Consider the following 20,902-nt stretch of genomic DNA (forward strand, 5'->3'; position numbering starts at 1 on the left):
ATTCCGCACCCCCATGAAAAAATTCATGGGTCCGCCACTGCTTATTACTCAACATTGTTAATAAAATAAAACCATAAAACTCGTTGCAAACTTGAAAAAAAAATGTTACTACCCAATTTTATTATTTTGAGAAAAACCATTGAGAGTAATACTAACTAAAACTTAAAACAAAATAAAGATAAATGAAAAAATAAATCATCTTATGTATCTAATCTAACTACTATAATAAAAGAAACCAAGTTTTGAACACATGTCATTCATTGAAAGTATCCTCAAATTTATATTTATCTTATATTAACTAAATAAATAAATAATAAATTAATATTAAATCTTATCATCCTTTAATAAAATATTATCCTCAAATCTAAATTGTTAATTTAATATATTTTTAAAACAAATACCCCTCTTTCCTACTTATCTTATATTAAATATATAAATAATAAATTAATATTAAATGTTATCCTAATTTATTAAAAATATAACTTTTTTTATTATTTGGTATACAAAATTATATTTATTCAACTCGTGTAAAATGCAGAGTTTTGAAAAATATAACTTTTTTATTATTTACTATACAAAGTTACATTTATATAACCTGTGTAATACACGGAGTTTTTAAAGATATAATTTTCTATCATTTGCTATGTAAAATTAGATTTATTCAACACGTGTAATACACAGGGTTTTTAAGATATAAACTTTTTTATTATTTGGTAGATTTTTCAACCCGACTATACACGGGTTTTTTAAAGATACGACGCTTTTAGTATTTAATATACAAAATTACATTTATTATATAACCGGTCACGGGATTTTTAAAGATAAAACGTTTTTAGTATTTAATATACAAAATTACATTTATTTAATATGTGTAATACACATGGTTTTTAAATATATAACTCTTTTTTAGTGTGTAATACACGAAGTTTTTAAAGGTATAACTTTTTTGTCATTTGCTATGTAAAATTAGATTTATTCAACACGTGTAATACACGAGATTTTTAAGGATATAATTTTTTTTATTATTATTTGGTAGATTTATTCAAGCCGATTATACACGGGTTTTTTAAAGATACGACGTTTTTAGTATTTAGTATACAAAATTACATTTATTTAATCTATGTAATACACATGGTTTTTAAAAATACGAAGTTTTTAGTATTTAGTATACAAAATTACATTTATTTAACCCGTACAATACACATGGTTTTTAAAGATATAATTTTTTTATTATTTGATATATATAAAATTACATTTATTTTACCCGTATAATATACGGGGTTCATAAAGATATAACTTTTTATTATTTAATATATAAAATTACATTTATTCAACCCGTGTAATACACAGAGTTCTAACCTAGTTTAAGCTATATAAGAAAGGCATAATGCTACAACAAAATATTAAAAAATATGACCACTTTTTTTATAAGCTGATATTAAGATGTTGCATGATTTATCAAGCAAAACTACTTACAAAAGCTAGTATAACAATAATAATATACATAAATAAAAAATAGGTACATCACAGATGGATTGAGTTCGAGTTCAAAACATTATACAGTTTAAAACGACTCAAACTTTAGTTCTATTAACTTAAATTAGTCGTGCTCAAGATTACTCAGCTCAACTAGACTCGTTTTCACCGTCTACAAATTATATATTTTTTTTAAAATTCATACTTTAAACCCGTTACTCTACAAATTATATATATATATTTTTTTAAATTCATACTTTAAACCCGTTACGGTGTAACATTTAACTAATTTGTGGAAGCAAGAAGACGTGGGACAAGAGATTTAAAGAAACAGAATTCCTTTGAAAAGAATATAACATGGCATATACCTCTCAAAAGTCCAAAGACCGTATCCATCTTTAAAGCATCTCCTTTATCTTGTTCTTCACAAACATATCGAATTACTACTCCAAGAATCTCACTCATCAAGAACCTTTGTATACCCACAAGTATATTCATGGCATAAACCCATCAAACCACTCTATATAATTACTACTCTTTGTTTCTTCAAACGGTAAGAGCTTTTGAACCACAGTCGAGTGAGTAATAAACGAAACAGTTGTAGGGTTTCTCTCCTTTGGTAGACGATTATTGAAACCCTAATTCGAGCTTTCAGTTGCATTGTATGCACGAATGAAGGGTTCAAAGAGTTATCTGCCAAAGGAGAGTTGCCCTGCAACTACTTTGTTTAATTTTTTAGACCACAAATTGCTCATGATGGGTTGGACTGGTTCATTAATTAGTTAAGGTATCATATTAGAAACTTTTAATTCTCAATGAACGTGGAGTTGATTCATGTTTTACGTACTATATCATCATAAATCAATCTATCACACTGTATATATCCATCATCATTATTTCAGAGGCTATTGATAATAAGATGTAGTCTGTTTGCCTCAAACAAACACAAAATACTTTCTAGCAGTTTCAACTTTTATATATTTTTTTGGGTTTTTTGAATAGCTTACGGCAATATTGTAAAAGTTTACATTTTAGAAAGAGAGTGCTATTTCATACACGCTTGACCAGGGTCGTAAACGAAACGAACAAACACGAGCAAGGTCTTGTTCGTGTTCGTTCGTTAAGGAAATAAATGTGTTCACGAACGGTTCATGAACACTTACCGAACGAGATTTTATGTTCATATTCGTTCATTAAGGAAATGAATGTGTTCACGAATGTAACACCCCGTGTTTCCGAATGTCAAAGTCAAAGTCAAAGTCAAAGTCAAGTTTGACTTCTTTGACTGTAATTAGTCTATTTTCTGTTTTATTTGTATTATGTGGACTGTGGAGTAAGTGTTGTTAATCAGAGAAATCGAAGTAATCGAATGTTTCATCGACGCGAAACGATTTACGACTGTGAATAGTAGGAGGTAACAATGCGATAAAGTTAATCAATCAATAATTAAGCTAAACGAACCATCAATTCAACTCGAAACTCGAATCATGCGAATTTGGTGTTATATTACGTGTGTGTGTGTGCCTTATCTGTTACCTGTGCGTGTTTACATTATGTTTTGTGTGGTAATCAATCGAATTGAAACTCGAAACTCAATCGAACTCAATCGAAATCGAATCATGATAGTTAGTGGAGAAGAGATTATGCGAGATATGGATACTTGTATGTAGATATAGTGATTGGGATTAAAAGTAATTTGAATAGGAAACTCTATCGTACTCGTATCGTCTTCAATCGAAATCGAAATATCAGAAATCGTCGCACCGAACACTCGAAACAGGCTGTGGATCGATCAGGCTCCTAGCCGATCGAACAGGCTATTTGATCGAGCAGGCTGTCCGATCGGCAAGCCTGGCTGATCGGCCAGCCCTTCCCCTTTTGGAAGCCTATAAATAGGCCTGTCATTGTCATTCTTTCCACTTTTGGAAACCCTCTGACCGACCAGCTCGTGCTCTCCTCTTTTCTCAGATTTCTCTCAATCCGGGTAAGATTTCATCCTAAATCTTGTACTTTCTTGATCAATACACACTCCTACACCTTTCTATCTTTCAAATCTTGATTTCTAACCGTGAAATCATCAAGATCTAAGCATTCTAGGATGATGTCATCATGGTGTTCTTCAAGAACTTCATGTTTTGGCCTCAATCCACCAAGAGTCACTTGGATCTAGCCGATTTCCACATAAAAACACTAAGATCTACCACATATCTGAACATTTACATGGTGTGAAGGATTGAAAGAAGGATTTCCAACTTTCTTTCAACTCTTTTACACTCAATGCCTTCAAACCGGTAGAAACGGAGCTTGAGCCAACTCACCAATCATTCTAATGGTTGTGTGGTTCAAGATTCGGATTCTATCTACGAGGTTCACCGATTCCGGGTTAAACGTTAAACTACCGTTCCGAACCGTTCACCGGCCGGACTTGGGTGATTCCTGTCCTAGCAGAGGAAACTAGTAAGAACGAAAGTGTCATGGTTCAGCTCGTTGTCAATTTACCTCGATATAACATCAAACAATCAGAACAGCCAAGTGTTAGACGAACAGGCCGACCAGGTCAGGGTGCTGACCGATCGAACAGGCTGTTCGAACGAACAACCCAGCCGATCGGACATGACAGCCGATCGACCAGGCCAGCCGATCGGCTAGCAAATGGCCCCACACTTTGACAATTTCATGATGTATAGTATTGAACGAAGTGATGTTCGATCGAACGAGCTGTTCGATAACATTACTCATCGGATCATGAGATACTATGCTTCAACCCTTGATCGATTTTCAACTCGTTCGATGTAGCGGAGTGCCACCGATCGAACATGCTGTTCGATCAGGTGACATCCCACTGAGGACCCATTTCTGAAGTTCCTAACCGATCGGTTAAGCCGACCGATCGAACAGGCCGTTCGATCGATCGACCTGAAAGGTAAGGAAACTTCAGTGTTCTCAAATACTACAACGAAAACTTCAAAAGGACAAGCCATCATATGCAAACACATCCTACACAAAGGAAGAAACAATCCACTCGAACAGTCCAACCGATCGAGCCTACCGGCCGATCGAACAGGCTGTCCGAACAGACTGTCTAACCGAACGAACAACCCGTTCGATCGAACCTGCTGTTCGATCGACCAGGTTGTTCGACCCATCATCACTTGTTTCCATTTAACACGTTACTCATCGCTATGCTATCGAACTATTCAGGCTAACCCTACTCTCAAGCGCTCCCTTCAATCCATCAATCAATCGCTGTGAGTATACTCGAACCCTTTTTGCTTTAGCATTTTTGGGTGTTACATACGTTACTTATCAAAAATCACAAGTGAACACACTACTCAATTACTTTAAACGCTAACCGTTCTGCATGTATTACGTAACTAAATGAATGCTTGTTGTTATGTTTACACGTGGAATGCTGTCTACCTGCCTTAACGACGTAGTACTATAGTTTGGACTCAGCACCCGTTCACACGGGGGTTGTTAAGGACAATTACTTGCATGGATTACGGTGGTAATCATGTATTGCGAACTGTCTCGGACAGTCAACCCGCAGTCATTGGTATCGATAGATCCATGTCGATAATTAACATGCTTCGTTTTCCTCTGTGTACGTGATGGTTATGCGTAAACTATTTCGAACTCTATATGCTATTATCAAACTTGTATGCTCACCTTTACATTATATGTATTGACTTTATTTTAACGTATGTGACATGCAATTAGGATGCTTATCTGCTAGGAAGGCGAGCTAGGAATAAGCGTCTAGAGCATAGTTGTATGTAGATCTTGCAGATCGAGTCTCTAGAAACATTTGAACAATATTTATATTATTTATTTAAATCTGAGTTGTCGGAACAGAATATTTAACTAGATGCTTATCTGTAATAACTTGTTTTATTATTTGGGATACGGTATGGGACGTATTATTTAAACTAAATAGTAATGATAGTTGTTGTGGAAACTTCTGGACAATCTGTTTCGCTCAGTGCCACGCCCCGATGATTCCGCCATCGGTTGGGGTGTGACAACGAACACACATAAAATCGGCGAAAGCGAGGAAGGCTAGATGTGGATGGCGGAGGGAGGAGTGCTTGAACTTGAATCCATAATTGTGAAATGGAGATTAATAGTATTCGTCGATGTGAATATAGAGGAAGGAAATGCGAACACTCCATAAACAAGATGGGAATAGGCATTATTGTCTAGTTGAGATGGATATGATCGGGGGTTCCGTTGATAACACGATATACTTTTATGGTCCATTAATTATCCAAATTTTGCCGTTTAAATTGAAAGAAAAAAAAAGCAACTGAAACACTATATCTCAATATGCTTACCGCTTTAGTTTGGTTTGTCAGATATTTAACAAAATATTACATGGGTAACTACACTCGTACATACGCGTCACCCGCAATGGTTCCCCGACAAACTCGATTGTGAATCTCGTTGGACCAGTACATGACTCGAGAACACCTCATCGTTACAATAATAGGTTTTCTTACATGATATTGTATATAAACTAGGGCATATTTGACTACACAAGAAGGTTTGGTTCATCCTCCAGAACAACGTGTTCCATACAGTAGAAACTCTATAAAATAATACACTTGGGACCACCAAAATTTATTAATTAAAAGAGTTATTAACTAATCGATAAATTAATAATTATTAATTTATATATTAATTAATATTTTATTAATTTATAGTAGAATACTTAGTTTACAAACACCTTTCAAGCTTCCACTTAATTATTGTATACAATGCATGTATATCAAATGAACGGCCCAATTTGAAAGAAACCTTCAATCTCCCACCTTATTATGCTTCTTGTGTTCAATGTATCACTTTATGGACATTAAAAATATTTTCTATATAAATACAAGATCAAAATAGGTTAACACAAACAAATCATACACACAACATGGCTTCCCATCTTAAAGGTGTGAAAAAAACAACAATGACAGACGAGATTCGAAGAGCATTATGCAAGCACAACAAGGATAATCCAAGTCTCACTCAAAAGCAATTGCAAGAATGGGTTCATACTAACTATGGTTTGCAGGCGAGTCAAGGGGAAATTGATTTCAACAAAAAAACAAAAAACAATTGAGTCATTTTTCAAGAAACCTTCATAAATCATTCATGTAATATGCTATATATAAGGAATTATTAATTTATATTTTATATGGGGTCTAAAGAAATTATCAAAAATGTATTATCTTATAATTTTAGCGAATTATTAATTTAGCACCCAATCCCCGAGTCGGGACCGGCAAAAAATATTATCTTAGAGAGTTTATTAAATAATCGAGTATTAATTTATCGAGTTTCTACTGTATGTTAAACAAAAGGTTAAGGCTCCAGTAATTTAAGATTATTTTAATAAATGTAAACGAATATGATCAATTTTGTTTTCTCAGTCTTATATTTTATAAGTATTTATAATTTTGAAGACGTCTTGTTTGTGCTTGTTTTTTCTAGACCCTTAGTTTAAAGTCTTGACGTCTTGTTTGTGCATGTTTTTTCTAGACCCTTAAGAGTCGTTTTGTCTTAAGTAGAATTGGTTTTGCATTTTAAAGGGGGTTGTGGCGTAACTTGTTCACCGTTTACCTGTCGTTTGTTTGTAATTTGTTGTTTAGGTAGAAAGAAAACTAGAAAAATGGTGAGAGATAATATTGATGAACATGGTTTATATTTGGAGTTAAAGCAACATATTTATTTTTTGACAAATGAAATGACGATAAATATATTAAACAAGAATATCACACCAAAACACAGGATGCCACTAAGCAGCTTCCTCTAAAAAAGTTTCAAAACACCAAAAGAAATTCAAGAAGAAAAAAAGGCTGATGACAGTGAAGATTCGGAAGAGAAATTAGATTACCATTTTTATTTTTTTTTATTTTCATTTTATATTGTTTTGTTATCAAGTTATATGTTGTTTTGTTATCTAATTCTCTACAAATAAAATACATTATTATATAAAACGCCAAAAACTACAAACAACAAAACGCTAGTAGTATGAAAACTGTGAGAACGAGTGCTGGCAAAGCACCTTGTCAAATGTATTAAATGCCAAAAAATTCACTAAACGCCAAAAAAAAACATTTGGTCTTATTGTAATCTTATGAAAATATTAATGGCTCGTAGTGAATTATTATACAAAACGCCACAAACGCTAAAAAATTGACCCGAAAACGCTATAACGCCAAAAAATTATCTATGTGACACAAAAACAATTAATTCAACGCCAAAAAGTTTAATAAAAACAATTGGCGCCAAAAAAATCTTAGACGCCAGAAAATGTTATAGCGCGTTCGGAAAATAAAAGATGATTGAAAAGACAAAAAAAAAAGCCCCTCGGACACTGATCATGTACCGAGACACGTGTTTGGCCAGAATGCGTTCTCACTGTTCTCACACTTTTGGGCGTTTCCTCCTGATCCCGTTTATATATATATATATATATATATATATATATATATATATATATATATATATATATATATATATATATAGGCTAATTATAATGAGAAAACCCATTCCAGTTAAGAAAACCCATGAAACTCTCACATGTGGCTAGGATTGATCCACGTTAGATGTTAGTTTGATAGGAGACAATGTCATTTTCGTCATTTTCTTTTTACCTTTTTGATTAAATGAAACGTGTAAGTCTTCACGCAGACTTTTCTTCTTCTTGTCATCTTTTTCATTTAATACCATTTTCTCTCTCTACCATTGAATCTTACCAAATCTTTTCAAAACACACCAGATCTCATTTCCCCCTTCATCTCTCTTCTCTAGCACACTTTTCCCTCCTTCTCTCTCTTGTTCCAATATAGAGAAAACAAGAACAAAAATGAAATCGGAGAAACTGATGAGCATTAGATCCATGTAGACGCCATCTAGATCTAGATCTAGATCTGGACCGTCATCTAGATCTGGATCCATCATGTTTCTTTTAAACCCGTCAAGATCTAGATCTGGATCCATCATGTTTCTTTTCAAACCCCATGAAGACGGATCCTCTTTGGTTTATTTTGAAGAAAATCGTACATGAAGAAGATGATGAATCAGATATCGAAGAGAAGGCTGAAGTTTTTGTTCGAAACCAGTGAAAGATCTGGTGAAATTACACATTTTTTTACGTTTTTGAGGAGGCTGAAAGGGTTTGTTCGAAAATCTTGTTCAAGAAGGTGAATAAGTATGTTTTTTTTTTCAGCTTTGTTTGCAAATCTACACTTTTTTAGTCTGCTTTTTTGTTGTGGTTTGTGGATCTGCTATTTTTTTTGTTCAAGAAGATGGAGGTTTTTAAGTTCTTGTTTTATGGGTTTGTTGTTTTTATTATTGATTGCATCAATTTTTTGTGTAAAATTTGTTTTAGATCTTGTTCAAGAAGGTCTAAGTATGTTTTTTTTTCAGCTTTGTTTGCAAATCTACACTTTTTTAGTCTGAACTTTTGTTGTGTTTTATGGATCTGCAATTTATTTTGTTCAAGAAGATGGAGGTTTTTAAGTTATTCTTTTATGGGTTTGTTGTTTTTATTATTGATTGCATCAATTTTTCGTGTAAAATTTGTTTCAGACCTGTACCAACCAAAACAATTTGAAGATGATGTTTCAGATGTTGAAGATGATTCAAAAGATGTTTGATGTTGAACATAGTTACGAAATGTAACAATCAAAGAAAAAATGCATGTTACATTTTTTCGTGTTACATAAATAATGCACGTTACTGAACATAAAGTGGATTGTTACACTTTTTAGACTGTTGTAAAAATAAAGTGTGTTGTTACATTTTTCCCAGATTATTGTAAAAACAAAGTGACTGTTATAGAAACAAAGTGTGTTGTTACATTTTTTTTTGTGTTAGAAATATAACAATCAATCAAAGCAAAAATGCCTGTTACATTCTTTTGTGTTACAGAAATAATGTCCGTTACAGAAAATAAAGTGCATTTGATCATGTAAAAATTATATGTTACGTTTCTGTGTAATATTTTATGTTATAGAAATAAAGTGTGTTATTGCAAATGTGGCATAAATTGATAATTAAAAAATGTATGTTACATTTTTTATGTAATAAAATACAGATGTATATAAAAAAGAAACAAAAAATCTGATTTATATAAAAATGAAAAAAAACAAAATTACATGAAAAGAAATAAAAAATCTGACACATGGAAGTAGATTTTTCTCATTTTACCATATATATTTAAATATTGAGAGAAAGGGAGAAAAAGCAACACATATCTCAAAATTAATCTTAGCCATCCATGCATCATAATCAATGGTTGTTATTGGGTTTTTAGGGTTTATTCAACTCAAGTGAGTTTTCAATTTATTCTTATCCTGTATATATTAAATAAATGAACTTTACATCATATAATTTATGAACATGTTGAAGTTTTTGCATGTCCAAATGTATATGGTAAGTTTTATATTATATCTTGTTTACACTTTACATAATTAAAGGGATTTAAAAACTCAAAAAACAAAATATAAATACTCAAAAAAAAAACTAAACTAAATAAATAATACATGTAGTTTGGACTTTTGAGCATTCATGACTTTCTGTAAACGGTGGAGCACTAAAAGGAATAAGTGACAGAATCGTAGTTTATATTCAACTATTGTACAATTAGTTTACTGTTCCTAAGGCATTAATCAAATGTTATATTACTAGTTTAAACCTCCGCGCGTTGCGTGGCGGGACGTAAAATCGTGCTACCAACGTTTGGGGGTAGAACCGTGCTAAGTAGCAAGTCAACAACAACCAAAACCGGAAAAAACGTAAAAGAAAAACACGGATTATAACACCAAGTAACTGATGTTACATAAAACGAGATAAAATTGCATTTATACCAGCACGTATTAAAAAGTCGAAGGGGGTCAAAAAGCTTTTAGAAAATGGAGGGACAAAAGTGTCAACTTTGAAACTCAAAGGGGAGCAAAGTAAACTTTAACTAAATAACCCACGTGACGTAAAACATAGATGAACTCGCATTTACACTGACAAGTATTAGAAAATTGAGGAGGGCAAAAACCTTTTAGAAAATGAAAAGACAAACATGACAGCTTTAAAACTTAAGGGAGTAAAATAAACTTTAACTGAAAGACAAAAAAAAAGAAGAAGAAGAAGAAGAAGAAGAAGCAGCAGCAGCTTGAGGGACCCCAAACAAAGTTTGGTACCTAAGATCGGCTAGATGAAAGTGATAAAATGTTAATGGTAGAATTGTAATTAACATCTTATCCTTGTGCAAATAATACACTATAGATAAGATGCTACCTCAAATGTTATATTTAGTAATAGTAATGTTTTTAGAGAATCAACTAAATAAATAGTATATCATCTAATATTGTTTATGTATCTTACTAAGGTTATTAAGTTACAGAATACAGACCTGTGTAGTTACGAGATTCAGTAGAAAATATGATACAATAAAACAATTAATAAAATAATTACATGTTACATTACATTTAATAAATAAAAATTACAAAGCTCGATCATGTCCATTTAGGAAGTTGATCATCATGATTCTCCACTCGGGGTACTCCTCTGGGACCAAGGAAAGGAGGCTTTGACTTAGACCCAATATTGAAAGCATTGTTCCATGTTTGAAAGTTTGCCAAATTTAGTTTAGAGAAAAAAAAAACTTTGAGCAATTGATCGTTTGAAAATAGTTTATTCAATCTGCTCTGATACCAATTGTTGATCCCAAATAACAATGCTCTTTAACTAAATTTGGCAAGTGATTCAACAAGTATGAAAATAATGTGCGGAAACAGAAATCAAACTTTCAAGAAACACAACTACATAATTTTGAAGTTTATATCACTTTGAAACAAGGTTTACAAGGTGGTTGTGAGGTTATTGGCTAATACAAACGAATACTTTAAGAATTCTGTAATGAAGGGCAATGGAGTTTTTGTTGTATGTAATGAATGCTTGGCTTAACTCATTCTCCCTTTGGTGTTGAATTCTCTATTTATAGAGAATGTTTGACATGAATAAACATTTGTTTATTCATGCACTTGACTGCATAAAGTAGATTTTTGGCATATTCATTGAATCCATCCAAGTTCAACTTGCTACTTTACTATAGTGGCAGAGCCTTATCTTTTAGACAAGTTGGTTCATCAGATTTTCTGATGAATAACTTACCAGAAATCTGTTGAATTGATCACCAGATTTCTGATGAACAAAATTCACCAGATTCTGATGATAAACACCAGATTTAGCATCAGACTTATTAGATTGGTCCTTTCTGATCGTCATTCTTTGCTTGTGATCAAATTCTGATATTTGCTGAAGGTGATGTTTGGCTTTCTACTTTATCTTGTTATCTTGTATCTTCTTCTTGTGTGGTGGTTGATTAGGTGGTACTGGTTGTAGGTGTTAGTGGCGGCGGCAGGTTGGTGTTGGTGGCTAGTTGTGGTGGTTATCGGTGCAGGTAGCAGGTGGTGGTGGCTGTTATGGTTGATGGTGAGTGGTGGTGGTGAGGTGGTGACTGTTGGTGGTGGTGGTTGTTGGTGATGGAGAAGAGAGAGAGAGAGAAATAGAGATAGAGAGAGAAGAGAGAGGGTAGAGAGAGAAAAGAGATGATCAGATTGTTTATGGATTTTGTTATATATTGTTATTATTATTATTATTATTATCTTTATTTGTAGGTTTACTAAAATACCCTTAGTTTTATACTTGAAGGTACCAAAATACTCTTTGAGTTAACAAACAAATTGAATGGAGTTAGAGGTGGAGAGCAAAACGGAAGTTTACTCTGGTAAAATTGTTATTAAAGGATGATTATAGAAGGAGGACTTTAAATCATAAATTAAAATTATAGATGATAATACTATAGGGTGTGGGGATCATGGTTGGGACATGATTTGCCACCTAGGAACATGAATGGAAGGCTACACCACCCCCTTGATTGATCCACCATGGTTTGCATGGATTAAACCATGGCAACCATGGTCCTCCTTTCCATTTTTCAATAAATCATTTCCTTTTTGTTTAGACAAAGATAATAAATAAGGGGCTAATGGTTTGGGTCATGACCATACCCTTAGGGTAGTGGTTTTGGATGGTGGATTAAAGATGAGTTACATGGCACTAACATGGAGGGTCATGATAGTCATGAGGGTCATGACGACACCCTATAGCCTAATAAAAATTAATTTGGAGATAATTCAGGTAGAGTTTAAATTTGAAATTATTTCTACATTTATCATAATTGATATTTGACTTACCAAAATTTTCAGTATTCATTGCTATAAATCAGGAAAGAATTATTTCTACATTTGTAATAAATGATATCCATGTATTTATTATTAAAAAATATATAAAATTAAAGTAAAATATAACTAAAAATTGTGAGGTTAAAATAGAGAGCGTCATATGACATTAACTGAAATCCTTTATTAGAAGTAAAATTTGTATTAATGTAGGTCGGGTCAATAGCTATCTAAAAACTAAATCCGATATCTAGGTATTATTTATTGTGGTTTAAAAAATCTATGTATTATTATAAAAACATGATAACAATAAAATAATATCTATACTATATAATAAAAGAAACCAATGAGGGAACACATATCATTTATTGAAGCCATCTGTTTTTTAGTTTTTTCTTCTCTATCCTACTTACTTATAAATAATTAATATTAATTAAAAAATCATTATAATTTAAATTTAATATAAATTTAAACAATTCGTATAAGAGATAATATAATATTTTGAAATATTTATTAGATTTCAAAATTATTTATCCTGAAATTAACAAAAGACGTACACTAAATATAAATTAATATAATGTAAATGATTTATTTATTTTATTAAACTAAAGTAGTTAAGGGTATAACTTATTTCAAAAATGTTTATAAGGGGTAAACAAAAACATTAATCCATGTTTATTGGTTCTATACTTTTATTTTCGTGTTCAACTCTCAACTCAAATACGGTATTCACTATATTTACGTGACATTTATAAGAACCATCACCGCAATCACCCCATCCATCATATATCGAGTATATCTGTTAGTTTTTTTAAGAGTAAATTACAAAAATCGTCCTTTATGTATGTCACGTATTGCAAACTGTGTCTTTTATCTTCAATAATTACAGAAAACGTACTCGATGTTTGCAAATCTTGCAAGTTATGTCCTTTAGCCCTAACTCAGTTAATTTTTGTGATTAAATCTGACCAAATGGATCCCACATGAGGGTATTTTGGTCATTTTACTCTCATGTGGGGTCCATTTGTTCAGATTTAACCACAAAAATACCCTCATGTGGGGTCCATTTGATCAGATTTAACCACAAAAATTAACTGAGTTAGGGCTAAAGGACATAATTTACAAGGGTTTGCAAACATCGAGTACGTTTTCTGTAATTATTGAAGACAAAGGACACGGTTTGCAATAAGTGACATACATAAAGGACAATTTTTATAATTTACTCTTTTTTAAGATATAATTTTTTATTAGATTCATTCAACCCGTGTAATAAACGAGATTTTTTAAAGATATAATATTTTTATTATTTACTATACAAAATTACATTTATGCAACTCATGTAATACACCGGGTTTTTAGAAATATAACTTTTTTTATTATGTGCTATATAAAATTAGATTTATTCAATCCGTATAATACACATGATATATAAAGATATAACAAGATATAACTTTTTATTGATTGATATATAAAATTACATGTGCTCAACCCATTCAATACATGATGTTCAAAAAAATGTAACTTTTTTCATTATTTAATATATAAAATTAAATTTACTCAACCCGTACAATATACGGGGTTCTTAAAAGATATAACTTTTTTTATTATTTAATATATAAAATTACATTTATTCAACCCATGTAATAAATGAGATTTTTAAAGATATATTGTTTTATTATTTGGTATTTTAAAATTACATTTATTCAACCTGTGTAATACACGGGGTTCTAACCTAGTAATAATATAATACCTATTAGTAACAAGAGAAAACTAGTAGTAATTTTCTTAAGTGAGATCTAACTTTGTAGTAGGGATAAGCATTTGGTATTAAATCCTGATCCCGTCTCAATACTGTCCCGATCCAGATCCCAAAAATACCGTACCGAATTTTTTCGGTACCGGAAACGGTATCTACTTTTTGGCATTTTCGGTATCGGTATTTTCGGGATCGGTACTTGTTCGGTATGGTACTGGTAAAATACTGAATTTTACCTTCAAATACCGCTACCGTACCGATACCATACCGATACCGTACCGTACCGACATATTTCGGTATCGGTACCCAGTTTTCACAAAATTCAGGATCGGGATGGTATCAGGTGCTCATCCCTACTTTGTAGTATGACATATCGATCCTATAGATGTGATGCAAATATCACATCTATAGTTATGACTTATTATCCTAAAGTCACTTATCACTCATTTGCTTATGTATCGCACTTTAATCTATCATATATGTGATTATTGTAAACGGTTCGCATGCCTCAAAAAGAGGTTGCAATCCTTAAATAGATAACAAAGTTACAAGTAGTATAAAACAATTTATAAAAAATACACACAAGACTTTATACATTAACACCCCCTCAAGCGAAACGGTGGTAGAGGAATGCCCAGTTTATCACATCACAGAATGATGACGTGAGAGACCTCTGTAACATCTGCTTTAAATAGGGTTTCATGGATTTTGATATCTGTTGCGTGGGTGGGTTGTGGGTTTAGATAACGTTTAAAAATGTGACCGCGTGTAACGATTTTAAACAAAATGATGAAGTCAAAGAGGTCTCAGATCTTATCAATGTAGTTAAATCTTCTTAGATGGATAGAATTTCGGAGTGGATTAATGTTATAATAGATGGTGATAATTATAAAGTATTTGTCAAAGAGGATTTTAATAATATTGAATATAACTTTCCTGATTCAGAGAAGGAGATTAATTCTGAGGATAATTTATTTATTCATGGTGATGTGTCAAGTAATAGAGATCTTATGAATGAGAATGTCGAAGTAAGGTGGGGTAATATCATGGTTGCAGAAGTCACGGGCACTGGCAGGTCGGTCGATTAAGGAGTTGTGAGTACTCGGCCCAGACAGGGAGTACTCGAACATGGTAAATTATAAAGAAATTAGTTTTTGGAAAATTATATATATGTCAATTATCGTAAGTTTAGTAATATTTATTACATAATACGTGAATTTCAATATAAATAAAAAGCTACATGCTCAAATTCTAAAGTATTTCAAAAATTTATATTTATTCTTTATATCATAGACATATTAACAATCATTTAATTCTCGTCTTCCAAGTTATCCCCGTGAAAATTCAACAAGAACCGATGAAAAACAACAAAAAATAGCGACAAATAGTGAAAAACAGCGAAAAATCCGACTAGTCCGACTTTGACCAAGGTCGATTATATTTGGTCGACTTAAATAACGTCGTCTCAGTAAGGTTTTGAGGTCCGCTTAGGCCCGACTTAACCAACACCGGGTAATATAGAAGATGTGGAAGCAGGTGGAATCTAAGGCTGACAAGAGATTGGGAGATCAGGTGGGATACCAACGCGAACTTCAAAACAAATGATGTTAGCAACGTTCGAAACAGATTGTACGACATTCCAATAAACGTTAGCAACGATTGAACTGACCGGTCAATACACCTGGTCGCCTTCTCGACTGCAAATGCTCTAAAGTTCCATCATCCATTCATAAATAACTCAACTACATAAAAATGATGGAAGAAATTTAACATGCCCAAATGATCATAAACCTATATCATTTCCAACAACAATATTATTCGTAATCAAAACAATCCAGAAAACACGACACGAAAAAATCCACTATATCGTAAAGAAAATCAAATCCTCATCGTACCCATGATATTTGAACATACAACAATAATCCCATCACGAGAAAGAGCCAGACAAAAGCAACTCGAATTCACTTAGGCTGCAACGGGTGTCTTTCGGTTTGGCTCAAACACATACTTCACAAGCGATTCTTTGATCGACAAGAGCTCGGGAAACTCGGTTTTCAACTTGGTTGTATCAAGCTCGTTGTTGCTTCTTGGCGCAACGATGACTTTTGCTTGCTCCTCAAGGTTGAAGTTCTTCCAGGTGTAAGCGGAGTCAATGTACTCACGGTACAGCTCCAAGACCTCGTTGTGGCTAACGCAGCCGGGGTTGGTGAAGTTGTAGATCCCGGTTAGGTTTCTTTTAGCCATTTCGATGGAGATTGGGAGGAGTTCATCGAGAATGGTCATGGAGTTTGGGATGTTGACCACTTTCTCGTAACGGCTGATTTTAGTGATGAAGTTTCGGGGGTTTGTAAGATCGGAAGAGATGGGCATCCGCACGCGTAAAGTGCATACGTTATCATAGTTTTTGAGCAATTCCTCTACCTGCAGGACATTACAAACTTATATCAGTTCTGTACTTTGTTGTTCCTAAATTTGTGTAGAATTTACCATAGTTTTAGCTAAAAACATGTTTGTTACATACATGAAGATCGACATAAAACCATATCGGGTTGCTATGAAATTAACATGACAGCCGGTGCAAACAACTCGCCTACATGTCTAGAGGCAAAATTAAAAAAAAAATAAATAAATAAATAAATAAAGAATGTTTGGCATTTTCTTTTAAAATACACATCAGATCTCAGATCTGTCAAATTCTTATGAACAAATTCACACAAGCATCATAAAAATACAAAATCATCAAAAAAATCATTAATAAACAAGTTCAAATAAAGTATCACTATATCACTAAATCTTCATTAAAAAAAAAAAGAAGAAGCATTGCATAAATCTTCAAAATGTGTGATAAAATTCATTAAAAAGAAACAAAAAAACAAAGTCCTGTAATTTTAGTTTGGAAAAATTACAAGTTTTGTCCTTTATCTTAATACCATTTATCAGGCGGTGTCCTTTTTAACGAATCTTGACAAGTTTTGCCCTTTAGAAGGAATTTTGTTGCACGTTTTGTCCTTTAGGCTTAACTCAGTTAGATTTTCTTGTTAAATCTTGTCACCCAAGGGTATTTTAGTCTTTTTACCCATTTATTTCAAGAGTCAACCCTAAAATATTTTGTTTTATTCTTTTAAATAATATTAAATAAATGGGTAAAAAGACTAAAATACCCTTGGGTGACAAGATTTAACAAGAAAATCTAACTAGGTTAAGCCTAAAGGACAAAACGTGCAACAAAATTCCTTGTAAAGGGCAAAACTTGTCAAAATTCGTTAAAAAGGACACTGTCTGATAAATGATATTAAGATAAAGGACAAAACTTGTAATTTTTCCTTTTAGTTTTTATCATCTAATTGGTCTATATTAAATTATTAATAATTCTCATTTCATGAGAATCTTGTAATTAAGGGTCCAACTACAATTGTAGCTCCACTTAAACCAATGAACATGTGTCCCACAAAACAACAAAAATACATTTTTTTTTAATTAAAAATCAGATTTTCTTTAAAATGCACATCAAGATCTTAGATCTACCAATTCCATAAGGATCCAGATCACAATTAAAAAAACTGAGTACGGCACAAAATAAAATAAAATAAAATAAAATAAAATAAACCAAATACCAAGTTGTCTTGACAGTTTTGTCACATGCTCACATACATACTTTCATTGCATGGGTCCAAATTATAGGTCTCATGTAAGTAAAAAGTAGAACAAACCATTATAGACCAACTAAAGTTAAGAATTTTCTTTAAATGCAAAAAATACTTTAGGCCCACCAAATTTAATAACAAATCCGTAAAAAAAAAAACATACAAACACAAAATCATCAAATGGGTACCAATCTTTAAGATACATGGAAGGTTGAAGTAGATAGTTGGTCTTTTACAACTTATATTAGCCATATCATTTGTTTAAGAGTAAATTACGATTTTGGCCCCTGTTGAGGTTATATCACTTTTACCCTTTTAGCCCAAAAAAGAATTTTTTAACATCTGAGCCCTCAAGGTCTTTTTTTCTAACCATTTTGGCCCCTAACACTAACCCCATCCATTAAATGTTAGGGGCCAAAAGGGTTAGGAAAAAAGACGTTAGGGGCCAAAAGGGTTAGAAAATAAGACGTTGGGGGCTCAGATGTTAAAAAATTCTTTTAGGGGCTAAAAGGATAAAAGGGATATAACCACAGGGGCCAAAATCGTAATTTACTCTTTGTTTAAACTTACTTTTTGTGGGTCCCAAAGTATATATTTCACTCTAGTAAAAAAAAAAAGCATGGACCCATGATATGACACACAAAATAGTATAGACCAACAAAAGCCTAGCTCTTTCTCCTTCACACTTCATGAACTTACAATGTTATCAATAAATTCACATAAAAGTACCATAAGACAATATCATCACAAGGGTGGTCATTGCACATCTATTCTTGTACTGAAGTACAAGGAAAAAATGGAATCTTGAAGTAAATATCAAGTCAATTTACAATGTTATCATAGCTTTATGCTTTAGTTATAATACTTGCATTTCATGAGTTCCAAATTACATGTCTTATTGAGGTAAAATATATCATATAGTAAGGATCATGTAACGAGACACGTCACACAAGTGTGAAAACCGACCGATGAAAGCTTACATTTTTCTTTATAATGCACATCAAGATCTTAGATTAGATCCACCACATATTCACACAAAATGACCACAAGGGTCATTGCACATATCTTCAACATTGTCTTAAAGTTCAAGAAATCTTGAGGCATACATCATGTTTTCCTACACTATGGGTAAAGACACAAAATGGACTCATGAAATGACACACAAAGAATAATCAGAGTTATTTTTTAAAATGTACACCTTAGATCCACCACATTTTTATCAACAATCACACACACACACAAAAAAAAAATCACTAAAGTACAAAAACTAACAACTATGTACCCTCGCACAAATCTTCAAGATTATACTAAAATCTTAATTAAAATTATCTCTTAAAATAAAAACCAAAATCTTTGACTTTTTCCACTAATTATGCGGGTCCCATTGTTATAAAATAATCCATATAGGCAAATACCCTAAAGACCCAAAAAAATTAGGCACAATATTCTATTCTATTATTCTACAACCCAATGAAAGCTAAGGTTTGTCCTCAAATGCACATCAAGATCTAAAGATCTTAGATCCACACCAAATTTCAAACATTTTCACAAACAAAACATCACAAGAACACTCAACCATCAAAAGGGTCATTGCAAAAACCACGATACTTCACTAAAATAAACAAAAAAATAAGATCTTGAACCAAAATTTTCACACAAAAACACTCAACCATCAAAAGGGTCATTGCAAAAACCACCAAACTTCACTAAAATAAACAAAAAATCAAATCTTTAACTAACATTTTCACACAAAACACTCAACCATCAAAAGGGTCATTGCAAAAACCACCAAACTTCACTAAAATAAACAAAAAATCAAATCTTTAACTAACATTTTCACACAAAAACACTCAATCATCAAAAGGGTCATTGCAAAAACCACCAAACTTAACTAAAATAAACTAAAAATGTAATCTTTAACTAAAAATTTCAAAGAAACAAACTTTTCTTGAAAAATTAAAACCTTACCATAGCTTTAGTCTTGGAGTAAAAAGACCCAGTGAAATTCGGACTATCCTCTTCCTTAAACCCGACACCCGACCCAAGTGGATGCTCCGAATCATACTCAAATATACACCCAGTAGCATAGTTAATCAGGATCAACCCCTTCTCACGGCAGACGTCAGCAAGAGTTAGGGTTCCAACAACATTGGTACGGATAGTCTCCACCTTGTGCGACTCACACCAGTCAACGTTGGGTCGTCCGGTGACTCCGGCGGCGTTGAACACGTGGGTGGGGTTCACGGCGGCGATGTCGGCGATCAGGGTGTCTCGGGATTCGAGCCTGCCGGAGCCGTAGGTGTAGTTGATCCCCTGAGATTCGCAGATTTTGCCCAGTAGACCCCCGATCCAGCCTGTACGGCCGTAGATCAAGAAGTTTAGTGAGGTTGCCGGAGAGCCGTTGGATTGGGAAACCATTGTTGTTGTTGTTGATGATGATGAGTGAGAGAGATGGGGTGGAGTTGTTTGTGAGTTGGTGTGGAGTTTATTATAGAGTGGTGGTGTGAGATTAGATTAGTGGGGAAGGAGATTCGCCAGCTGTTGTTGTGTAATGATTTTTTTTTTTTTTTTTTTTTTTTTTGAGTGAGATAAGGCTTTGTGACTAACATGTTGTGGGTTCGATTTTCATAAAGGGTTTCTTACATTTACTGGTTTTTTTTTTCTGAATTTGTGTATAGACATTATTGCCAACTAGAGATAGGTATGATTGGGGGTGTTCAAAAATCCGGATCCAAAACCGAATCTGAAAATCCGTATCCGAAATTTCGGATATCCGAAAACCGAATAATCCGAAT

General features: G+C 32.8%; 1 protein-coding gene across 1 annotated transcript; it reads right to left on the minus strand.

The window, feature by feature from the left end:
• Window positions 1-16,189: 16,189 nt before the first annotated feature.
• On the minus strand, window positions 16,190-20,599 carry LOC110930432 (bifunctional dTDP-4-dehydrorhamnose 3,5-epimerase/dTDP-4-dehydrorhamnose reductase). The gene is made up of 2 exons (XM_022173733.2): window positions 20,076-20,599; window positions 16,190-16,884 (listed from the first exon to the last, which is right to left on the minus strand). The coding sequence occupies exons 1-2, from the start codon at window positions 20,523-20,525 to the stop codon at window positions 16,429-16,431; spliced, it is 906 nt and encodes a 301-aa protein (XP_022029425.1). The 5' UTR covers window positions 20,526-20,599; the 3' UTR covers window positions 16,190-16,428.
• Between the last annotated feature and the right edge of the window lie 303 nt (window positions 20,600-20,902).

The sequence above is a fragment of the Helianthus annuus genome, chromosome 3, assembly GCF_002127325.2.
Source record: "Helianthus annuus cultivar XRQ/B chromosome 3, HanXRQr2.0-SUNRISE, whole genome shotgun sequence".
Taxonomy (NCBI): Eukaryota; Viridiplantae; Streptophyta; class Magnoliopsida; order Asterales; family Asteraceae; genus Helianthus; species Helianthus annuus.